At 61.1% G+C, this 22,778-nt stretch overlaps 2 protein-coding genes across 2 annotated transcripts in view; both read left to right on the top strand.

Moving 5' to 3' along the window:
- The window catches only part of LOC311633470 (kallikrein-5-like), a 176,453-nt gene that overhangs the window by 115,481 nt on the left and 38,194 nt on the right, over nucleotides 1-22,778 (top strand). The gene's annotated exons all lie outside the window — the stretch shown is intronic.
- Nucleotides 1-22,778, top strand: part of SHANK1 (SH3 and multiple ankyrin repeat domains 1) — a 56,797-nt gene that overhangs the window by 20,317 nt on the left and 13,702 nt on the right. The window contains 10 exon segments of the mRNA XM_084906286.1: nucleotides 4,730-4,843; nucleotides 5,027-5,102; nucleotides 5,471-5,497; nucleotides 13,713-13,795; nucleotides 14,010-14,134; nucleotides 14,848-14,983; nucleotides 15,194-15,274; nucleotides 15,893-15,916; nucleotides 16,116-16,187; nucleotides 16,830-16,948. Coding sequence (XP_084762412.1) covers nucleotides 4,730-4,843; nucleotides 5,027-5,102; nucleotides 5,471-5,497; nucleotides 13,713-13,795; nucleotides 14,010-14,134; nucleotides 14,848-14,983; nucleotides 15,194-15,274; nucleotides 15,893-15,916; nucleotides 16,116-16,187; nucleotides 16,830-16,948 — 857 coding nt within the window.

The following is a 22,778-nucleotide window of genomic DNA, read 5'->3' as shown; positions in this document are numbered from 1 at the left end:
CTGGCAGGGCTCTGCTGAGATTGGGGGGGGGGGGGGGTGTGCAGCCGGGTCCAGGCCCAGGGCTCCCCTAACGGGGACTGTTTCGTTTCGTTTTGTTTAGATTTCATTTTTTTAAAGGTAATTTAAAATATATATTTTATTGCCCTAACTGGTTTGGCTCAGTGGCTAGAACGTCAGCCTGCAGACTGAAGGGTCCCAGGTTCGATCCCGGTCAAGGGCATGTACCTTGGTTGCGGGCACATCCCCAGTAGGGGGTGTGCAGGAGGCAGCTGATCAATGTTTCTCTCCCATCCATGTTTCTAACTCTCTGTCCCTCTCTCTTCCTCTCTGTAAAAAATCAATAAAATATATTTAAAAAAAAAAAAAAATATATATATATATATATATATATATATATATAAAATTTTTTATTGATTTTTTACAGAGAGGAAGGGAGAGGGATAGAGAATTGAAACATGGATGAGAAACATCAACCAACTGCCTCCTGCACACACACACCCCCCCCCCCCAGGGATGTGCCCGCAACCAAGGTACATGCCCTGACCGGAATCGAACCTGGGACCCTTCAGTCTGCAGGCCGAGGCTCTATCCACTGAGCCAAACCGGCTTCGGCATTGTTGATTTTTGTGTGAGAGGGAGAAGCATGGATCGGCTGCCTCCCATGTGACCCCTGGCTGGAGGCCGAGCCGGCAATTTAGGTTCAGGAACAGGTTCAACCCGCTGAGCCACCCAGCCAGGGCGAACAGGGACTGTGGATATAGGGCCCTGGCCAGCACACTGCGGCTCGCGAGCCACACGCGGCTCTTTGGCCCCTTGCGTGTGGCTCTTCCACAAAAACACCACGGCCTGGGCGAGTCTAGGTTGAAGAAGGGGCGTTAGAAGAAGTCCAAGTTTGTTTAAAAAATGTGGCTCTCACTAGAAATTTCCACCATTGTCCTGTGGATAGTTGGCTCTGTGGACGAATGAGTTTGCCGACCCCTGGAAAAGGTTGCCAGGCGCCCCCACGGCCGCCTGGACGGGCTGGTGACTGTCCTTGGGCAGCACGGGGCTGGGAGATGGGACACCGCAGGCGTGTGGTTCACTGGGGCTTGGGGTGCGACTCTTTGCCCAGCTCCCGGCTGCCGAGGAGCTGAGGAGGATAGAGGTTGAGGGCCCGGCTGCTGGGGTTCAAATCCCAGCCCCACCCCCTCCTAGCCGGGCGGCCTCGGGCACAGGATTTCTCTGGGCCTCAGTTTGCCCATCTGTAAAATGGGTCCCCTTGGGAAGCCAAAGGGAATCGCCTTCCCAGGTGCCACGTGCAGCCATCGGCGTCACCGGGGACCCCTCCATGCCCCACACTCGGAGGAGAAGGACCCCGGCCGCCGGGGGAAGCCGGGCGGGTTCTCCATGGGGGAGAGTGTGTGTGGGCCTGGGACCGGGGCCTTGGGCTGGGGGTGCGATGGCACCTGTTTTGTGCTCCGTCTGCCCGCGGCCTGAGGTCACAGGGCGTCGGTCTCTGGGTGGCTAGGGCCCGGCTTCGTGAGGTGTGGAGCACACCAGAGGCCTCAATGCGCACCTCCTGAATGAACGAATGAATGAATGAATGAATGCAAGAGCTAATGGTGGGGACCAGGCAGCGTGCAGGGAGTGGGGAGGAGGGAGAGAGAGAGACAGGAAGTATGTGTGTGTTCGCGGGGGTGGGAGGGGTGTGGACTGTGATTTGGGGTGAGGAGGAAGAAGGGGAAGCTGGGGGCGGGGGTGAGGGGCCTTGCGGGCGGGCAGAGGCCGGGGCGGTATCCTCCGTGCCTCTTTCTGAGCTCCAAGCTCCAGCCCACCGCGCAGGCAGAGCACACCCGGCCCCGTGGCTCACATCCTTCCCTTTCAATAAAAGGCACGTCCCTGCCTCCAAGCATTCCCTCAGCCGCCATGTCCCTGTGTCTCGCCTCCTCCCGACGAGGTAGCCAGGCTCCCTCGGTGCTCAGGGTCCTGAGCCCGGCCTACAAGGCCCACCCTGCCCCCCTCCCCCCATCTCACGCCACTTCCTCGCCCACAAGATCCAGGGACCCACCCCGTCCTTCTTGCCATTATTCTTCGAATGCCCTAACCCCGTGGTCGGCAAACTCATTCGTCACCAGAGCCAAACATCAACAGAACAAAGATTGAAATTTCTTTGGAGAGCCACATTTTTTAAACTTAAACTTCTTCTATATATGTGTGTATATATATATATATATATATATATATATATATATATATATATATATATATTTAATATATTTTATTGATTTTTTACAGAGAGGAAGAGAGAGGGATAGAGAGTTAGAAACATCAATGAGAGAGAATCATCAATCAGCTGCCTCTTGCACTACCCCCACTGGGGATGTGCCCGCAACCCAGGTACATGCCCTTGACTGGAATCGAACCTGGGACCTTTCAGTCCGCAGGCCCATGCTCTATCCACTGAGCCAAACCGGTTTCAGCTAAACTTAAACTTCTTCTAACGCCATTTCTTCAACATAGACTCACCCAGGCCGCGGTGTTTTTGTGGAAGAGCCGCACTCAAGGGGCCAAAGAGCCTCGTGTGGCTCCCGCGCCGCGGTTTGCTGACCACGGCCCTGAACCCTCTCCAGACCAAGCCCTTTTCGTATGCTGTTCCTCCTGCCTGGACAGCCTTCCCTCCCTCTCCCTGCCTCCGCCACTCAGGGACCTTCATCCTTCCTGGGCCCCTTGACCGGCCAGTGCACATGCTCCCCTCTGCCTGTCTCCGGAGACCCTGTCTTTCCCCCCTGCCCCCCCTCAGTGCGTGCCCACCTCGATTTCCGGCGGTGAGGCCTCCGGTAGGCTTCCGCCTCCAGGGGGCGCCCGTGTGGAAGCTGCGTGAGGGCAGGAATCACACCCGTGTGTCCCACGGCTCCACCTGGCGTCCGCGCGGAGGCCTGACTCACGACCGGCCCTAAATAAACCTCAGCTCAGGGAGCCAACGACCGGTGCCAAGGCTGCCCACAGGCCCGGCAGAGCCAGCCAAGAGCCCAGACGCCCGGCGCCCCGTCCCCCGTGCTGCCGCGACCTTGAGCGTCTCTCGGTGTCATTTCCCAGCTGCTCCCGGGGCAGGGGGCCCGCGCAGGGGAAAGCCCCATCGGGCGGCGGCCCGGCTCAAACCCTACCACGGCCGGCGCCTTCTCTGGGCGAGGGGCTTCTCTGTACAGCGTTAGCTGCTGCTGCTGCTGCTTCTTTTTTAAAAAAAATATATATATTTTTTTTATTGATTTTTTACAGACAGGAAGAAAGAGGAATAGAGAGTTAGAAACATCCATGAGAGAGAATCATCGACCAGCTGCCTCTTGCACACCCCCTACTGGGGATGTGTCCACAACCAAGATCCATGCCCTTGACTAGAATCAAACCCGGGACCCTTCAGTCCCCAGGCTGATGCTCTATCCACTGAGCCAAACCGGTTTCGGCTTTTTCTTCTTTTTTAAAAAATATATTTTTATTGAGGGAGAGCTGGATACACACACGCTGTCCCGGCCTCAGTCACTGAACGCCAGTGTGTCCCAGGCTGTTGCTAACCGTGTGCCGGGGGCTTAGGAGGGAGGACCGGCAGGACGGGCCCTCCCAGGCCTGTGCCGTAGAGAGAAGAAAAGGGGACTCTCATCCCTGCTCCCTTCTGGAGGGGGGGAAGCAAAGAGAGGCAGAGGGGAGGGTCTGGGAGCAAATGACACAAGATGAAGTGGCAAGGAGACTGTGGGAGGGGGCAGGGGCAGGAGGGGCAGGGATGGGGCTGCCTGGGAGGGTTTAGGCCAGTGGTCGGCAAACTCATGAGTCCACAGAGCCAAATAGCAACAGGACAACAATTGAAAAATTTATATATATATATATATATATATATATATATATATATATATATATATATATATATATATTGATTTCAGAGAGGAAGGGAGAGGGAGAGAAAGATAAAAACATCAAGAGAGAATCACTGATCTGCTGCCTCCTGCACGCCCCCTACTGGGGATCGAGCCCGCAACCCGGGGATGTGTCCTTGGCCGGAATCGAACCTGGGACCTTTCAGTCTGCAGGCCAACACTCTATCCACTGAGCCAAACCAGCTAGGGCGCGATTGAAATTTCTTTGGGGAGCCACATTTTTTAAACGTAAACTTCTAACACCACTTCTTCCACATAGACTCGCCCAGGCCGTGGTATATTTTGTGGAAGAGCCACACTCAAGGGGCCAAAGAGCTGCATGTGGCTCGAGAGCCACAGTTTGCAGAACACGGGTCTTGGGGAAATGACAGAACAGCTGAGCTGCGACCGGTTCCCAGGGGAGATGAGGGCCACTCGTGGACGTGTCCCTACCTGGGGGGCGTGGCATGGGACACGCCCTCTTTGCCCGGGGCCTCTGGGCATCCCCATCGGGTCCGGAAAGCTAGGCATGCTTCCCTCAGCCCTTCCTCGGACACTTAAATTTTTGTTTATTGGTTTTGGAGAGAGGAAGAGAGAGAGAGAGAGAGAGAGAGAGAGAGATTTGTTGTTCCACTTACGGATGTATCATTGGTTGATTATCGCGTGTGCCCTGACCGGGGATCGAACCCACAGCCTTGATGTATCAGGACGCCGCCGCTCTAACCAGCCGAGCTCCCAGGGGAGGGAATTGTGGGCCTGAATCGTGGGAGGGTTGTGCCTCGGTGAGCTGGGCTGGGGCTCCGTGGACACCGAGAAAAGCTTGCATGTTCCTGCTCCCCACCCAGTGCTGAGCATCGGGGAAGGAGGCTTCTGGGAAGGCCAGGTCAAAGGTCGCGTCGGCTGGTTCCCCTCCGACTGCCTGGAGGAGGTGGCAAACCGCTCCCAGGAGGGAAAGCAAGGTACGGGGGGGAGCTGGGGCTGCCTCCGATTTACCCGGGGGGCTCGCCCAGTCCTTCCCTCCCCTCCTTTCCAGGCGGGGAGGGTGCCGGGGGGAGGGGAGAGGCTCGGGCCAGGGGCCTCAGGGGTGGGCTCGTGGTATCATAGCGAGTGAGGGCCAAGGTCACCCCTTGTCCCGCCCGCAGAAAGCCGCAGCGACAAGGCGAAGAGGCTGTTCCGGCATTACACGGTGGGCTCCTACGACAGCTTCGACGCCCCAAGGTAAATGTCCCTGCACCCTCACAGCGCCCCCTGCGGGTGGGGAAGGCAGAGGTCCCCAGCCTGCCTGGCTCAGCAGCTGCTGAACATGCTCAGCCCTGGGGTAGCCAACCACCAATGGGGTGGGCCTGGCGGGGTGGGGAGGGGTGGGGGGCGTTGCCTGGGGGCCCCGGATCCCGTGTGTATGACTGGCTGCCTGCCCGGGCTCCTCCTTCTCGTGCCTCGTCTCTGTGTGGTCACGTGCTGTGGAACCGCATGCACCCCATGCCTGGCCCCGGGTGTGGGCGGGGCCAGGCCAGGCGGGTGGGGGCGGGCAGGGGGCGCTCTGACACCTTTCCCCTCCCTGGCTGCTGGCTGGCTTGCTTCTGAAGCTTGATGGATGGGATTGGCCCAGGGAGGTGAGAGGGGAGGTGGGGAGGAGGGGCGGGACGCGGGGGAGTGGGGGGGAAGTCAGGCACGGGAAGGAAGGGGTGCCTGGGGCTTGTGGACGTGTGTGCGCGCGTGTGCACGACCAGCACTGGTTCCGAGCGCCCCTGAACGGTCTCCCCGCGTGTGTCCTTGCCCGTGTGTCTCTGTGGGTGTGCATGGCACGTGTCCGCACGCATGTGTGACGGGGGGGGGGGGGGGCGGCTGGATGTATAGCCCGGGCGGAGGGCCTGGCCCGCCGACAGGGGCGTGTTCCGGGGCCGCCCCTTACGGCCGCAGGACACGAGGCTCGCGGTGCAGCTGGCTCTGCACGTCTGAGGACGAGGGCGAGTGTTTCTCGGGATGGCAGCATGTCTGCCCGCGGCGTGTGGGCTGGCGGGTCTCAGCACACGTCCGTCCCCCTCCACGCATGTCGCTGTGCAGGCCGATTCGCAGCCCCTGTGACCGTGCGCATGTCTTTGCATCCGCCTGACTGACTGCAGTTCAGGGCCTAGGGTGCTGCGGGGGAGGCCGGGGGGGGGGGGGGGGGGGGACGGGACTCTGGGACTTGGGCTTCCCGAAGGGCCAGGCTGTGCGGGAGGGGTGGTCCTCATTGGGCATCCAAGATGACACCCGCCCTTGTCCCTCCCCCCACCCCCAATCAGGGAAGGGTCTCCCTGTTCGTAGCACCCTTCCATTAAATGTGTCCAAACCTCCGTGTCTGTGTCCTGCCAGTGGGGATGGGGTGGGGTGGGGAGGAGGAGGAGGAGGAAGGACGAGGTGGGGAGAGGGGGGGGGGCTGGGTTGCCACCCTGCGCCCCAAGTGTCAGAGGCGCTGGACCATGGTTGTGCGTCTTCGCCTGGCCCGTCTCTCCGCTCTGGGCACCGGGTGAGTATGGAGGTCCTCCCCACCCCAGCCTCCTCCCATCAGCCTCTGCTTCTTGTCTCCCGTCAGTGTCACCCTGGGCCTCTCCTCGGCCTTGGCGTCGGGGGCCACTTGCTCTGCGTGGCCAGATGGGGGCGGGTCCCCCTGGCCCTCGGCTGTCCTGTGGGTGCTTCCCCTCCCCTCCTTCTCCATGCCCTGTGCCCCTGGAATGTGTTGTGTGTGTGTGTGGTGTGTCCCAGCCTCCTGCCTGCCCTCTCCTGCCCTGCCCTGCCTGACCCTGTCCTGTCCTGTGTGTGCGCCTTGCATCCCACAGGAGCTGGGGGTCCGCCCCCCTCACCTGGCCTGTGCGCCCTCTCTCCTCTCCCTTGTGTCCCCCAGGAGGTGAAGTGTGGGTACGCCCCTCCGCCTGGGGTTCTTTGAGGGGAGGGTTGTGTCTCTCTCCCTCTCTCTCTCTCTCTCTCTCTCTCTCTCTCTCTCTCTCTCTCTCTCTCTCTCTCTGCCTTGGGGCCCGGTCTGAACGTCCTCACCTTCCCTTCCCGGCCCCTTCCAGATTGCATTGGGGTGCCTCTGTCTGTCCGCCTGTGGTGGGGTGGGGGGCTGTCTCTCTCCCCGCGGGGTCCCTGCCCTGGGGAGCGGGCTCGGGTGCAGGGGCGCGCGGTCTCCAGGCATCTTGTGCGCGCGCTGTGTGTCCCTCTCCGGCTCTCCCTCGCTCTGCACCTGCGCGCGCCGGAGAGCTCCGGAGGGAGAGGGGGTGAAGGGGGGGCCCCCCCAGACCGGAAGTGCCTCCCTCCCCTCCCCCCCGCGCCTCGCCCCTCCCCCTCCTCCCGCCAAGGGGGCCCCGCGCTCCCCTCCCGGCCCCCGCCCCCCGGCCCGGCCCGGCCCGGCCCCCTCCGCCGCCGCCGCCGCCTCAGGCGCAGGACGCCAAGGGGTTAAGCCTCGGCCGCCGCCGCCGCCGCCGCCGCCGCCGCCGCCGCCGCGGAGCGGGGAGCTGTCCGCGGTGCTGAAGCTCCGCCGGCGCCCGCGGCCCCTGCGCTCCGCGGCCGCCCGCCCCGCGCCCCGCGCCCCGCGCCCGGCATGTGAGCCCCCGGCCCTGCCCTCCCCGCCGCGGGGGGGTGCGCGCCCCCTCCCCCTCCCCCTCCCGGCGCGGGTCAGCATGAGGCGGGGCCTGGGGGCCCGGACACGGGGGTTCGGCCGAGCGGGGACGGGGACTCGGCGGCGGCGGCGGCGGCGGGGGCGGCCGGGACCCGGACCCGGAGCCGGGCCAGGGCCGCGGCGGCCGCGATGGCTTTGTCTGCGCTCGGCGGCGGCGGCGGCGGGGGGCTCGGGGCCGGCCCCGGCGGGGGCTCCCTCCCGCAGCCGCCCCCCGCGCTCTCCTCCAGCTGGCCGGCCCTGGGGCCCCGGCGGCGCAGCGTCTGGTACATCTACAGGTACGAGCGCTCCGGGCCGGGCTGGGCGGCGGGGCCCGGCGCCGGGGGGCCCTTCCCCGCCGCTGCCTCCTCCCTCCGCCTCCCCCAGGCCGCCCCCCTCCCCTGCCGCCCCCCCAATCTTCTCCGAACGTAAACCCTTCTCCATCCTCTCATCCTTTTCCTGGGCCGCGCACGGCCTCCCCCCGCCCCCCACTACCCCCTCACAGGCCCTTCCTGGTCCCCCTCAATCTCCCTCCCCAAGATCTTCCCCCCCAGATAGGCCCTCCAAACGGGCCCCACTTTGGGGTCTGGGGCCCATTTGCCCTTTCTGTCTCCCCCCCTCTCCGTCAGCGCCCCCACTCCCTGGAGTCCTCCCCTTGGGGAGCCACAGTGGCTCTCCCCGAGGCGCCTGTACCCCAGGCCCCTGCGCCTCTGATCCCCGTTCCCCCTACACCCCTTCCCGGAGTGGGCAAGTCCCCCCCCCATTCATACCCCGTCTCTCTTCCATTCACAGCCACCCCCCCCTCGCCCCCCAATCACACACGCATCTCGCCCGGCGGCCTGCTCTCCCCTCCGCTTTTTCCGCTGCGTGTCACTGTGCGACTGTGCGTGTGTCAGTGTGCATGCGTGTGTGTGACGGCCTGCAGCTGTGTGTGAGAGGGGGAGAGGGAGAGGGAGGGAGGGAGAGTAGGCCGGGAGACGGTGGGCTCCCAGCCCACCCCCCAGCTGTGTCCATCTGTGAGTCCCTGTTTGACGGCGTCTGTCTGTCTCGGTGTGACTTGGAGTGACCGAGAGAGACTGCCTGGGGACTGCGTGTGTGTGTGTGTGTGTGTGTGTGTGTCCCAGGCACTGCGGCTCTTTCCCCACACCCACCCTCCCGTGCCAGGCCTGCCCCCCCCCTCCAGCCCTCTGTGTCTCTGCACCCCTCCTCCCTGCCCCCAGGGGGCTGTGCTGTGAGGGGCACGTGTGTGCGGCCATGGCTGAGCTTCTGCACGGGGAGCTGCATCTGCTGTGTGTACCCCTTCCCGGCGCGGAGGGGGGCCGCCTCCCAGCACGGGGACCTCCGCGCCCGCCCCGGAGGTGCCCGCGGAGATGGGTACACGGGGAGGGGCCGAGGGCCAGAAGGCTGTGGGCTCCTGAGTGCGAGAGGGACCTCCGGGTGGGGGCGGGAGGAGTGGACGCTGCTGCAGTCCCCGCGTGTGGGATCCGGGGAACAAGAGCCGGCCGCTGCGGAGCTCCGAGGCCCCTGGGGCGGCCGCGGGATGGCCGGCGGGGGGTGGGGGGCGCGGGAGGGAGAATTGTGTGTGTGCCTGCCAGCAGGTAGTCAGCAGCACGGATCATGAATGGGGTGCTGCGTGGGTAGCGAGCCTGGAGCAGGGGGTGGGGCCCGCGGGGCCGGGCGGGAGGGTGTCAGGGCGGAACGACGGGGCACAGGGAAGTGGGGGAACGGGACGCCGGAGCCGGAGCGTGGGGGGCGCCGCGCGGAGGGTGCGAAGCAATGGGGTGAGGAGGGAACGCAGGACCGGGAGGGGGGTGGGGGTGGGGTGGAGGCTGCGTAGACAGAGGGAGCAGGAGATGCAAATGAAATGCAGCTGCGAGGAGCAGGAGGCGCAGGCAGCGGCGGGGAGAGGTGTGTGATGGAGTGAGTGGAGGATGCAGGAGGAGCAAGAGGCGCTCTCAGATAAAAGGGGGGGGGCGGGGGGCGGGGGGACCAGGGAGTATGAGAGGGACTGGGGGTGCTGTAGGGGACACAGTGGGGTTCATGCAGAGGTGCAGGAGGACGTGGGCAGGCTGAGGGCAAGGGAGGGGGAGAAGGGGGAGAAGGGGGGGAGGGAGAGGTCATAGGAATCTGAGGAGGACACTTGGGAAAGGGGGTGGGGCGTACCCATCTTTGGGAGGTCATGGGGAGAGGCGAAGGGGCGGCCCCCGGTGTGAGGAGGGCTGATGGTGGGGGGTTCTGGTGGAGGGGAGCTGTCAGATGACACGGAGGAGCAGGGAGCGAGCTGCAGAGACGGGGGACGCACAGGCGTGAGGAGGGGGTACACAATCTCAGGAAGCCCCACGGGGCAGGAGGGCAGTGGGAGCTCAAGGAGATGGCGGTGGGGTGAGGGAGGCCCCACGTAGAGCAGGGACGGGGTGCGAGAGTCACAGGGGTGGGGAGGAGAGAGGAGCATGTGTGTGACGAGGATGCATAGCGGGGGGGACAGAAGGGGTGCGGCGATGACCTGGGGGTGTTTGGATGTGACTGGGGTATATGGATTGCCTGCTGGGGGGTTCAAGTCCTGGCTTTGACGCTCTTCTAGCTGCTGTGGTTTTGGAGCAAGCGATTTCTCTGTGCCTCAACGTGCCTCATCTGTAAAATGGGAACAGTCACGGCCCACCCCTCTCCCCCCGGGGTGCTGTGAGGACTGAATGAATAAATCAGCAGGAAGTGCTTGGAACACGGTCTAGCCTTCGGGAGCCGCTGGGTGTAACTGCCGCCCGCTGTTGTGCTGTCGGCCTAGCCTGGGGGGACGTGCAGCCCCCGGAGGGGCACGTGGAGTGGGTGGGGGGCAGGTGCGTGTGGCTTGGGGTGTCCGGGTGCTGCGGAGAGAGTGGAGGCTGCGGTACCGCCGTCTGTCCCCCGGGCGTCTCCCTGGGGGGTTATTGGAGAAGGTCATCCACTCTGTGACCTCGGGCCCATTGCTTACCCTCTCGGAGCCTCTGTTTCCCGACCCGTCAGCCCTCGCACCCACCTGGGGGCCTGGCTGTGGAGACAGCTGAGCCATTTTGCTTGCGAAGGCTCCAGGCACCGCCTAGCACACAGCAAGGGCTGCTCCTTGGCGGGCGCTGGCCATGGGGCTTGGTTTCCTGCAGTAAATGGGAGGCTGGGGTGTGTGGGGGAGGCTGGGGTGTGGAGGGAGGGTCAGGATAACCAGGAGGTGGACCAGAGGTTCCCAGGGCAGGGAGAGGACTTGGGGAAGAAGGTAGGGGTTTGTGGCTGTAAGTGAGAAATAAAGGAGAGCCGGAGGGCACCACTGGCCCCTGGAGGTGGGTTGGGGGGGGGGGCTGGAGACCTAGAAGGGATGTGGGGGTCGCCAGGGCAGCAGGGCTCAGAGAGGGGGTCCCAGGGGGTGCGGTGGGGATAAGGGTGTCAGGGTGCATGCGTGGTGAGGAGCAGACAGCTTTGGCCTCTCCACCAGTTCCTGTCGGCCCTGTCCACTCGCTGTTTGGCCTCTCTCCCCTCCTATCTGTCCCTCCAACCCCCTCCTCTTCCCACTCCCCCTCCCCGCCTCCAGCAGCAAAGATGGCTGATAAAGGGCCGAATCTGGGATCAGGAAGGCGCGATGGGTGTGATGTGGGCACGGGTGCTGGACCCTGTGAACTTGAGCGAGGGCGGTGGCTGGGGTGAGTCTACCTGTAACACTCCTGGTGTGAGCTCAGGGGTTACCATGGGGGGCAGGGTGGGTGGAGGCAGGGCTGGCATGCCCCTGCAGGCGCAGAGCACACTGTCGCCGGGGTACACACGTCGGGATTTGACGGTGGAAGTCTTTGGGGATCCTGAGAATGTACAGAGGTGCTCGTGTGGCTGGCGGGGAGGGGGGGGGGTATCAAAACACAGGAGGAGCACGTGAGATATTCCTGGTGCATGCTGGGAAGTGTTGGGGGGGGGGCGTGCACTGAGATCGAAGTGAGGGGGCGTCATGAGCGGAGCGTCCTGGGAGGTGCGGGCTGTGACTGAAATACGCCGTTGTATTCAGGGAGGGCCGCTCCGCCGCGCAGTGTGGGCAGGTAATTGGTGAGCGCTCACTATTATTAGCACGTGCTGGGGCCGGTGGAGATCACAGGGAGATGTTGGGGGGTCTGTGTGTGCGCCGGGGCGGGGGGAGGGGAGGTCCCCACACAGCAGAGCCGGATGCCGGGGTGCAGCCGGCCGTGCGTTCTGCTTGCCTTGGCGTTCCCGGATGGGGTGGGAGCCGGGGTGTCTGGCTGTGCCTGCTGCACCCCGGGGTGCCTGGAACGGAACGGGTGTGCGATGTGGAGGTGCACGCGGGACGGTGAGGTTTGGGGGCCCGGACGGGCGGGCGGGCGGGCGGGCGGGCGCTGAGATACAGGAAATGTGTTTTTGGAGTGTCCTGGGTACATGAGCATTACCTACACGTGCGAGCAGGCCTTCGGGGCCGTGCTGAGACCACCCCCACCTCCACGGGGGATGGCATTTGCGTTTTGCCAGGACCCACCGGCTGGGCGCAGGAGGTACACTTGAGGCACAGCGGGGAACAGAGGCGTCCCGCTGTCCACAGGAACCTTCCGTGGCCACGGGATGGCCTGCCTCTGCGACGTCCAGCGTGGCGGCCACCGGCCTCACGCTGAAATGCGGCTAGTGAGACTGGGGGACTGAATGGTTCCATTGGACTTTTAATTAATTTGCATATAAATAGCCACATGCCGCTATCTAGCGGCCACCATATTGGACAGTGCCGAATAAGCAATGTGACAGAATGCTTGGGGACCTGGGGAGGTGTTGCTATAGCATATATATATATATATATATATATATATATATATATACACCAAGTGGCCAGGTTATGATGATCTCTGAGCGCATAGTCATATGGCCATTCAGTGTGTGTGTGTGTGTGTGTGTGTGTGTGTGTTTATTTATTTATATATTTATTTATTTATTTATTTATTAGAGGCCCGATGCATGAATTCATGCATGGATAGGGTCCGGCCAGCCTGGCCAGGCGAAGGGGAGATGGCGGTTAGCCGGCCTGTCTGCTGGTCGAACTCCTGGTCGAGGGGACAATTTGCATATTAGCCTTTTATTATATAGGATAGACACGGAGTGGCCAGATTATTATGTGTTCAGAGATCATCATGATCTGGCCACTCAGAGATCATAATAATCTGGCCACTGTATATGTAGTCAAGGAGTTGAGAGAGGCATCATCAAAATAGACATGTCCTCTTGACTTAAAAACTTGACCGGAGACAGGGAAAGCATTTTACTGAGCGTGTTGGTGCGCTGGGCACCGTACTGAACACTACAGGTACTTGTCTGCCGCAGCATCATGGCAGATAGAGCCTGCTGTCACAGATGCCTGGCCAGCGTGACTCAGTGGCTGAGCATCAACTCATAACCAGGAGGTCACAGTTCGATTCCCGGTCAAGGACATATGTCCGGGTTGCGGGCTCTATCCCCAATGTGGGGCGTGCAGGAGGCAGCTGGTCCATGATTCTCTCTCATCATGGATGGATGTTTCTGTCTCTCATCCTTCCTCTCTGAAGTCAATAATATATATATATTTTTTAAAAGATGAGAAGCCAAAACAGGTTTGGCTCAGTGGATAGAGTGTCGGCCTGCGGACTCAAGGGTCCCAGGTTCGATTCCAGTCAAGGGCATGGACATTAGTTGCAGGCACGTCCCTAGTAGGGGGTGTGCAGGAGGCAGCTGGTAGATGTCTCTCTCTCATCGATGTTTCTAACTCTCTATCTCTCTCCCTTCCTCTCTGTAAAAAAAAAATCAATAAAATATATATATTTTTTAAAAAGATGAGGAAACTGAGACCCACACGGTGCAAGTCCAGGCTCAAGGTCACAGACAGGAAGTGGCGAGCAGGGGCTGGAGCCAGGCTGCCTGGGGGGGCCTGGCGCCCCGTGGGCTCGGGAGCCGCGTGCTGAATGGATGGGTGGATGGGCGCGGACGGATGAATGAGGAAAGAGTGAGTGGGAGAGCAGGCGCCCGGGCTCGCGGGGGAGGCACGGCAGCAGGAGCAGACGCAGCCGCTCCCAGTGGCTGAGGGCGGGCCTCGCTGGGATGAATGGTCCCGGAGCAGGGGCCTGGGCCACCGGGTCGCCGGTGGGGCCCGGCTCCCGGTCTCATGATCCCTTTTCCACCCACCCCGCCCCCGCCCCTCCCGCCGTCCCGGCCAGCGATTACATCATCAAGGAGAAGACGGTACTGCTGCAGAAGAAGGACAGCGAGGGGTTTGGGTTCGTGCTCCGGGGGGCCAAGGGTGAGTGCCGGGAGGGGGCTGGGAGGGAGGGGCTGGGGGGTGGCCAGGGGGAGGGACCCCGGCCCTCCCACCACCCCAACCCCAGGGTGCCGGTCGGTCCCTCCGCCGCCACGGCGAAGCCTCCTCCCGTGACTTGGGTCTGAGCCCATCCCCTGCTCGGCCTCTCCACCCCCCTCCCCTCCCCTCCGACCCCGCCGGCTCCTCCCCTCTGCAGCGCAGACCCCCATCGAGGAGTTCACCCCCACCCCGGCCTTCCCGGCCCTGCAGTACCTGGAGTCGGTGGACGAGGGCGGCGTGGCATGGCGCGCGGGACTGCGCATGGGCGACTTCCTCATCGAGGTGGGTCCCGCCCCCGGCCCCCCGCCCCCGGCGGGCCCGCCACAGACACCCCTCCCGGCCCCCGACCCCGGGGACAACCCTCAGGGCCCCTCGGGCTCCTCGCCGTCACCTGGCTGCCCGGGTGCAGGTTCTGCTTTGGCACCAGGCTCCCCAGCCCCTGCTTTCCGCAAGGATTTACTCCGAATGGCCTTTCTGAAGTGTCTCAAATGGTGGCAGGGCTGTCCCCCAGGTGGGCACGTCCTCTCTCTTATCCTCTCTCTCATCCTCTCTCTCTCTCTCTCTCTCTCTCTCTCTCTCTCTCTCTCTCCCCCATATTGGCACATCCTATCTCTCATCCTCTCTCTCTCATCCTCTCTCTCTCTCTCTCTCTCTCTCTCATCCTCTCTCTCTCTCTCTCTCTCTCTCTCCCATATGGGCACATCCTCTCTCTCATCCTCTCTCTCTCATCCTCTCTCTCTCTCTCATCCTCTCTCTCTCTCTCTCTCTCTCTCTCTCTCTCTCTCTCTCAATGTGAGCGGACAAAGGGAAAGAGAGGGGAGTGAATGGAGTGGGGTCAGTCCCTTCCACAGCCCCGAGGCCAGGAGAGTTACAGGAACAGGGAGGTGGTGGGGGGGGCGGGCTCGCCAGGACAGAGGGTGCTGGGGAGGGCCCGAGGGAGGGAGGAGAGGGCCCGGGGGCGGGAAGCACCCCTCCCTCACCTCCCGGTGCTGCAGGTGAACGGGCAGAACGTGGTGAAGGTGGGCCACCGCCAGGTGGTGAACATGATCCGCCAGGGCGGCAACACGCTGATGGTGAAGGTGGTGATGGTGACCCGGCACCCGGACATGGAGGAGGCCGCCCACAAGAAAGGTGAGCCCGCCCTTCCGGGCCCCGGCCCTCCTGGGGAGAAACTGAGGCAGGAGCTTTCGTCGCTGCCGGTGGCGGCTCTCCGAGCTCCGGGGGCGCGCTGCGGTGGTGGCTGTGGGGGGGAGGGATGTGTCCCGGGGCTTCCCCCCCCCCCCACGCTGCTGAGGCCTGACCCCGACCGACCGACCAACCGACCGACCGTCCCCTTTCTAGCACCCCAGCAGGCTAAGCGGCTCCCGCCCCCAGCCATCTCCCTGCGTTCCAAGTCCATGACCTCAGAGCTGGAGGAGATGGGTGAGCCTGCGGGGCTGCCAGGGCCCAGTGTGAGGGCGAGGGGCCGAGGGGGCGGGCGTCCTCGAGTCTGTTAGTGTCGTTAGTGACCAGGGCTCCTCGTCCTCCTCCTGTCCCCCCCCCGTCCACGTCCACGTCCACGTCCACGGGCCAGGGATCCTCGTCCTCCTGTCCCCCCCATCCACGTCCACGTCCACGTCCACGTCCACGTCCGCGGGCCGGGCTCGCTCCGGCTTGTGCGTGTGTGTGTCGCTGGGAAAGGGGCGTCTGAGAGTCGACTTTCTCTGTCCTCTTGCATTTGTCTCTTTGTGGGGGTCTCTCTCTCTCCCTCCCACCCCATTCCGGGTCTGAGTGTCCCACGCTGCAGCGGCGAGCCCCGTCTCCTGCCCCCTGGCCCCTCTCCATCTGCCCCACCACCTGCCACCAGCTGCCCCGCCCCCTCCCTCCAGGCAGGCAGCGTGGACGTGCCGGTCCGATCTCCACCGACAGGGGGCGGGCCAGGCAGCTGACAGCCCCGCCCCCTCGGGGCCAGGGGGGAGGCGGGCGATCCAGACAGGGGGCCCCTCGCCTCCCCCTGACGTCCTAACTCTTGGCTCCTCTGCTGCCTCTCCCCCGGGCTAGTCTCCCCCTGGAAGAAGAAGAGTGGTGAGTGGGCACAGGACTGGCGGGCGGGCCCCCATCCCGACCCTCCCCGCCCCGCCCCGGCCCCTCACTGCCCCCCAACTGCGCGTGCGCAGCCGCGGGGCCACGCCCCCACCGGCGGCCACGCCCACCGGGGCCACGCCCAGCGGCCGAGCGCTCCGCCCCGGGCGCCCTGGGCCACAGCCGCCTCCTTTGCCCACAGAGTACGAGCAGCAGCCGGCGGCGCCCGTGCCCAGCATGGAGAAGAAGCGGACCGTGTACCAGATGGCGCTCAGTAAGCGGCCCACCCTGCGCCCCCCGGCTGCCCAGGGGCCCGCCTGACTCCCATCCTGCTCCCCCATCCCGTGCCCCCTGCAGCCCTGGGTCCACTTTGACCCTCACCAGCCCGCTGACCATCCTCACACCCAGCTTTGCCCCCCTTTCAAGTCTAAGCTGCCATCTCCCACGATGGCACCCTCGCTGCTGCTGCTGCTTCTTCTTCTTCTTCTTCTTTTTTTAATATATTTTATTGATTTTTTTTTTTTTTTTTTTTTTTTTACAGAGAGGAAGGGAGAGGGATAGAGAGCTAGAAACATCGATGAGAGAGAAACATGGACCAGCTGCCTCCTGCACACCCCCCGCTGGGGATGTGCCCGCAACCAATGTACATGTCCTTGTCCGCAATCGAACCCGGGACCTTTCAGTCCACAGACCGACTGAGCCAAACCGGTTTCAGCTGCGCTCTCGCTTCTTCCCATGACTGGAGATTGTGTCTCCAATGGGGCTGCCCCCCTCTTCTCCTCCCCCCTTAATCACCACCCCCCCGTGGAGACAGGGGCCCTTTCCCGGTTCTCACCAGCCCCTGTGTGGGCTCCAGGCTGCTCGCGGCCAAAGCACCGCCATTTCGCCGTGTCCCACCCCTCTCTCCCTCCCCCAGACAAACTGGACGAAATCCTGGCGGCGGCTCAGCAGACCATCAGCGCCAGCGAGAGCCCCGGGCCCGGGGGCCTGGCCTCCCTGGGCAAGCACCGGCCCAAAGGCTTCTTCACCACCGAGGTAGGCGCGGGGCGGGGGGACCGGGGTCTCGGGGGAAGGCATCTGACAGGCGCACACGCCAGCCTGGAGCCACCATCCCTGTCCTTGCAAACGCTTCCCGGGGTCCACTCCTCCCACCCGCCCTCCGGGGCCTCCTTTCCCCTCTGCCCATCCTCTTCCTCCTCCTCGTCTCCCCCAGATCCGCCCCTGGTCCCCTCTCTCCGCCACTCTCCACTCCTGCTCCTCCTGCTCGCTCCCTCCTGCCCATCTCCGCCCCACCCAAATGGTCCCGGGAAGATAAGCCGGAATGATGGAGATCCTTGGCCCAGGCCCAGCACGCACTAGGTGCTCCACAAGTGGTCGCTGCTGAAACATTCATTAGGATCTCTGTCTTGGCCCTGCCCGCTTTTCCCTGCGAGGGAGGCTGGCTGGAGCCGTGTGGGTTGTAGGGGGGGACACTACCTTTTACACGGGTTACGTCATGCAACCCTTAGGAGCATCCCGTGAGGGCAATATTTTATTGCCAAAACCGGTTTGGCTCAGTGGGTAGAGCATCGATCAGCCTGCAGACTGTAGGGTCCCAGGTTCGATTCCGGGTCAAGGGCATGCACCTTGGTTGCGGGCACATCCCCAGTGGGGGGTGTGCAGGAGGCAGCTGATGGATGCTTCTCCCTCATGGATGCTTCTCTCTCTCCCTCACCCTTCCTTTCTGTAAAAAAAATCAATAAAATATATTTTTTCTTTTTAAATATATATTTAAAAATATTTTTACAGAGAGGAAGGGTGAGAGAGAAAGAAACATCCATGAGTGAGAAGCATCCATCAGCTGCCTCCTGCACACCCCCTACTGGGGATGTGCCCGCAACCAAGGTGCATGCCCTTGACTGGAATCGAACCCGGGACCCTTGAGTCCACAGGCAGACGCTCTATTCACTGAGCCAAACCGGTTAGGGTGGGAGCCTGATTTCAACCCAGGCAGTCAGGCCACTGGGTCCATGGCCCAGCCACCGCCCTCAGCCCTGCTCCTCCTGGTGGGGCCTGCCGGTCCCTCCTGGCTGTGGTCCCCACGGAGCTGGGCCCCTCCATGGGAGCACATTCCCCGCCGGTCCCTCCCCCCACCCTCCGGAGGTCACACCCTGCCCTGCCTCTCTCTCAGCAACATTTTTCTTCTCGGCCTAGGCTCTGCCCTCTGTCCCTGACCCCTGAACCCCCCTTCTCACAGGCCATACCCACCACCTGGTGGCCCAGGGGCCATTTACTCTGAAACTAGGTCCTTTGGCTTCTGGGGAGGTAGCGGGGGGCATGGACCCCTTTAAGGTAATGCTGTGAATGATGCTTGTCAAGGCATGGTGAGCCCTGGCCGGTTTGCTCAGTGGTTAGAGGGCTCGTCCTTGAACTGAAGGGTCTCAGGTTTGATTCCGGTCAAGGGCTCAATTGCTGGCCCTGGTCAGGACATGTGTGGGAGGCAACCCATCGATGCATGTCTCTCACATCAGTGTCTCTGTCTTCCCCCCTCCCTTCCACTCTCTCTAAAAGTCCATGGGAAAAAAATATCCACTGGAAAGGATTAACAAAAGCATACGGTCGCATACATGAGGTACCAAAAGAAGCCAGTGACTCCGAAATGCACTTACCAAAATATTTTTTTAAAATATATATATTTTATTGATTTTGTACAGAGAAGAAGGGAGAGAGATAGAGAGTTAGAAACATCGATGAGAGAGAGTCATCGATCAGCTGCCTCTTGCACACCCCCTACTGGGGATATGCCCGTAACCAAGGTACATGCCCTTGACCAGAATCGAACCTGGGACCTTTCAGTCCCCAAGCCGACTCTGTATCCATTGAGCCAAACCAGTTTCGGCTTACCAAAATATTTTGAAAAAGCAAATTTATGATCTAGTCCTATCAGTGCCTTTTTTTTGCAACGTTAGCCAGCAAGATCTGGTAGCGAACCTTACACTTCAACCTCAAAGACAGAGGAGCATAAAAAACCGTTTTGAGACGTTGTGGCCATGGCGATGGGGTTTGGTGATAGCCCTGATTTCTGTTGGGGATAGAGTCCCGGGTCTTGCATGGTTCCTGGCCTGCATTTCTAATTGAGGAAATGTTGCATTTTTTAAAAATACGTTTTTATTGATTTTTCAGAGAGAGAGAGAGGGAGGGAGAGGGGTGAGAGAGGAACATGATTGCTTGGCTGCCTCCTACACACCCCCTACTGGGGATCAAGCCCACAACCGGGGCCTGTGCCCTGACTGGGAATTGAACCAGTGACCTCTGGGTTCCTGGTTCAATGCTCAACCGCTGAGCATTTTAATTGGAGGATAATGACAAAATAAAAATAAAAATAAAGATGTAGTGTTTTCTCCCGTCCAAGTGCATAGGACCCCTGAAGTCTGTCCACAGTCCCCCGCTAAGGGTTTGACGGCCTATTCTAGAGGCTCTGGTACTTATACAAGAACCCAGTGCACGCCTAAACCGGTTTGGCTCAGTGGATAGAGCGTCGGTCTGCGGACTGAAGGGTCCCAGGTTCAATTTCGGTCAAGGACATGTATGTTGGTTGCAGGCACATCCCCGGGGGAGGGTGTGCAGGAGGCAGCTGGTCCATGTTTCTCTCTCATCGATGTTTCTAGCTCTCAATCCCTCTCTCTTCCTCTCTGTAAAAAATCAATAAAAATATATTCAAAAAACAAAAAACAGCCCAAGCCGGTTTGGCTCAGTGGATAGAGCGTCGGTCTGCGGACTGAAAGGTCCCGGGTTCGATTCCGGTCAAGGGCGTGTGCGTTGGCTGTGGGCACATCCCCAGTGGGGGATGTGCAGGAGGCAGCTGGTCGATGTTTCTCTCTCATCGACTTTTCTGGCTCTCTATCTCTTTCCCTTCCTCTCTGTAAAAAATCAATAAAAAATATATTTAAAAAAAAAACAACAATCTGGGGACCCCACGGTGACTTGTGCACCCCAGAGGCCCCACGGTAGCCCATCAGGCTCAGTGCCAAGCCTCCAATAACAGGCCAGGGTGTTCACAGGGCGACTCATGAAGCGCCAGGCAGCCAGGGGGCCACCCCCTCCCTGTGCCATTAACCGTGGTTGCAGGAGAGACGAAACCCTGGCCCCCAGGGGTTCACCGTCTGAGCGCCAAAGACACCCCCAGGTAGGGCCAAACACCTGCCAGTAGTAACACCCGCTGCCCCCCGCCCCCTGCCCGTCCGCCCCCCTCCCGACCCCCCCGCCATGGGGTCTTCCTTGGGGCCTCCCTCCCCTCCTGGTCCCGGAGGCCAGTGGTCGTTTTTCTGGCCGGACCTCCCCTTTTCCTCTCTCCTTCGGCCTGTCCCTGGGCCCTCCCTCTCACATGGCGGCTCTCTCCCTTCCTTCCCACCGGCCTCCCTGGTCGTCCCCACCGTGAGCCCCGATGTTTCTGGTCTCCTCTCTGGGCCCCTCTCCTGGCCTGTGGTCTTGTCCTCTGTGTGTCCGTCTCCCGTTTGTTTCAGCTTCTGTCTCCTCCTCACTCTCCCACGTGGAGCCCTCTGCTCGGGGCCAGAGGGGGCAGGTGGCCAGTGTGGCCTCTTTATATATATTTTTTCCTTTAAATTGATTTCAGAGAGCCCTAGCAGGTTTGGCTCGGTGGATAAAGCATTGGCCTGCAGACTGAAGGGTCCCAGGTTCGATTCCGGTCAAGGACACGTGCCTGGGTTGCGGGCTCCATCCCTGGTATGGGGCGTGCAGGAGGTAGCGGATCAATGATTCTCTCTCATCGTTGATGTTCCTATCTCTCTCTATCCCTCTTTCTTCCTCTCTAAAATCAATAAAAGTTTTTTTAAAAAATTGATTTCAGAGAGGGAGGAAGGGAGGGAAGGAGGGAAGGAGAGAGAGAGAGAGAGAGAGAGAGAGAGAGAGAGAGAGAGAGAGAGAGAGAGAGAGAGAGAGGGAAACATCCATGAGGTGAGAGCATCATTGATTGGCTGCCTCCTGCACGCCCCCTACTGGGGACATGCCTGCAACCAGGGTACATGCCCTTGACTGGAATCAAACCAGGGACCCTTCAGTCTGCAGGCTGATGTTCTATCCACTGAGCAAAACTGGTTAGGGCCCCTGATCATTTTTAAAACTACACTTTTATTGATTTCAGAGAGGTTGGGAGAGGGAGAGAGAGAGAAACATCAATGATGAGAAACAATCATCAATCGGCCGCCTCCTGCATGACCCCCCGCTGGGGATCTAGCCCAAACCTGGGCATGGGAATCGAACTGTGACCTCCTGGTTCATAGGTCAACACTCAACCACTGAGCCCTGCCGGCTGGGTCCTCTAATCGTTTTTTTAAAATATATATTTTACTGATTTTTTACAGCGAGGAAGGGAAAAGGATAGAGAGTTAGAAACATCGATGAGAGAGAGAAACATTAATCAGCTGCCTCTTGCACACCCCCTACCCTTCATCTCTGCTCCCCTGGGACCGCTCCAGCCCTCTCCATTCTAGGGCCTCTCAGCACTGACTTTCTCTCCTGCTCTCACGGGTGGCTTTTCTTTCCCATCGCTGTCACAATTCCTCTCCTGCCTCTCAATCTCCGTCTCTCCCCTCTCTGGACCTGAGTCCCTGTCTCTGACTCCCCCATCTCTCTCTTCTCTTCCATCTCGCTGTCTTATCTGTCTCTCCATCTGCCTCCCCCTCCAATCTCTCTCCCCGGACCCCTCCCAGGGGCTGTCTCCAGAGCGCGAGTTTCCTAGCCCATCCTCAGCCTCCGGCCGCTGTGTGTTCAGCACCGGGGCACAGACTCTGTCCCCGAGGCACCAGACCCACAGGCCACCCGCGAGGGGACACAGGAGGAGGCTGGGCCTCTGCACCACTGGCTGGGGTGGAGTCTGCCCGGCAGCCGGTGACGTCACGTTCGCCAGGCGCATCCCGATTGGCTGTCACCTCCACGCGCGCGGGAGAGGGTGCTGCCTGGTTGTTGGTTTGCTGATGGAGGTCAGCCCGTCCCACCTGGAGTCAGTCCGCCCCGTCCAGCAGGCAGTGCGCCTCCTCAGAGGCTGTTATGGCTCCTCTGTCAGTCCGGCATCCCCTCTGCCGCTCTGCCTCCTCATGACCATTATTTGATCCCTCCCTTCCAATTCGACATGTCCTCGGTCAGTTTGCAGATCGGATGCCTCTCTCTTCATTCTGCACCCTCTTCAGTTAGGGGCTCTGTTCCTCTGTCACTGTGGCTCCTCTTCTATCTCTCTGCCCCCCACACCCCCTGCGGCCGTCCCGCCGGCTCCCACCCCTCCCAGGCCCAGCTCATTCCTCCCCGCCTCGCAGCCATCCCCTGGCCCGTCCTCCCCGCCGGGAGTCCACGCGTGTTCTCTCCAGCCTGCTCCTGTCCCTGCGTCCCTTCTGACAGCCACATCCCTTCCTTGGCTCCTTGTATCCGCCTTCCCTCTTACTTTTTAACCTCAGCATTTTCTAGTCACTCCCCTCTGTTCTCCACAACGGCCCTGACACCTCCTCCTTACATACTGGCTGGCCTAGGTCAGTGGTCAGCAAACTGCGGCTCTCGAGTCACATGCGGCTCTTTGGCCCCTTGAGTTTTTAGCAAAGGCCAGCTAAGGAGGACCCTAATTACGTTAATAACAATGTGCCTGCCTATATAGTTTACGTTTCAAAAATGTGGCTCTCAAAAGAAATTTCAATCGTTGTCTTGTCGATATTTGGCTCTGGTGACTAATGAGTTTGTTGGCCACTGGCCTAGGACATGACCATCTCCTTGACCCATAGCCTCTTTCATGGCCATCAGAATGGGTGTAACCAACCCTAAGACACAGGGCTGAGGATTCAGTGAGGACTTAACACGTAAAACAGCCGGCAAAGTGGCTTGC

Source organism: Pipistrellus hanaki, assembly GCF_964339955.1.
Source record: "Pipistrellus hanaki genome assembly, chromosome: 15".
NCBI lineage: Eukaryota > Metazoa > Chordata > Mammalia > Chiroptera > Vespertilionidae > Pipistrellus > Pipistrellus hanaki.
The sequence above is the reverse complement of the archived record's forward strand: the minus strand, read 5'-3'. Positions and strand labels throughout refer to the sequence as shown.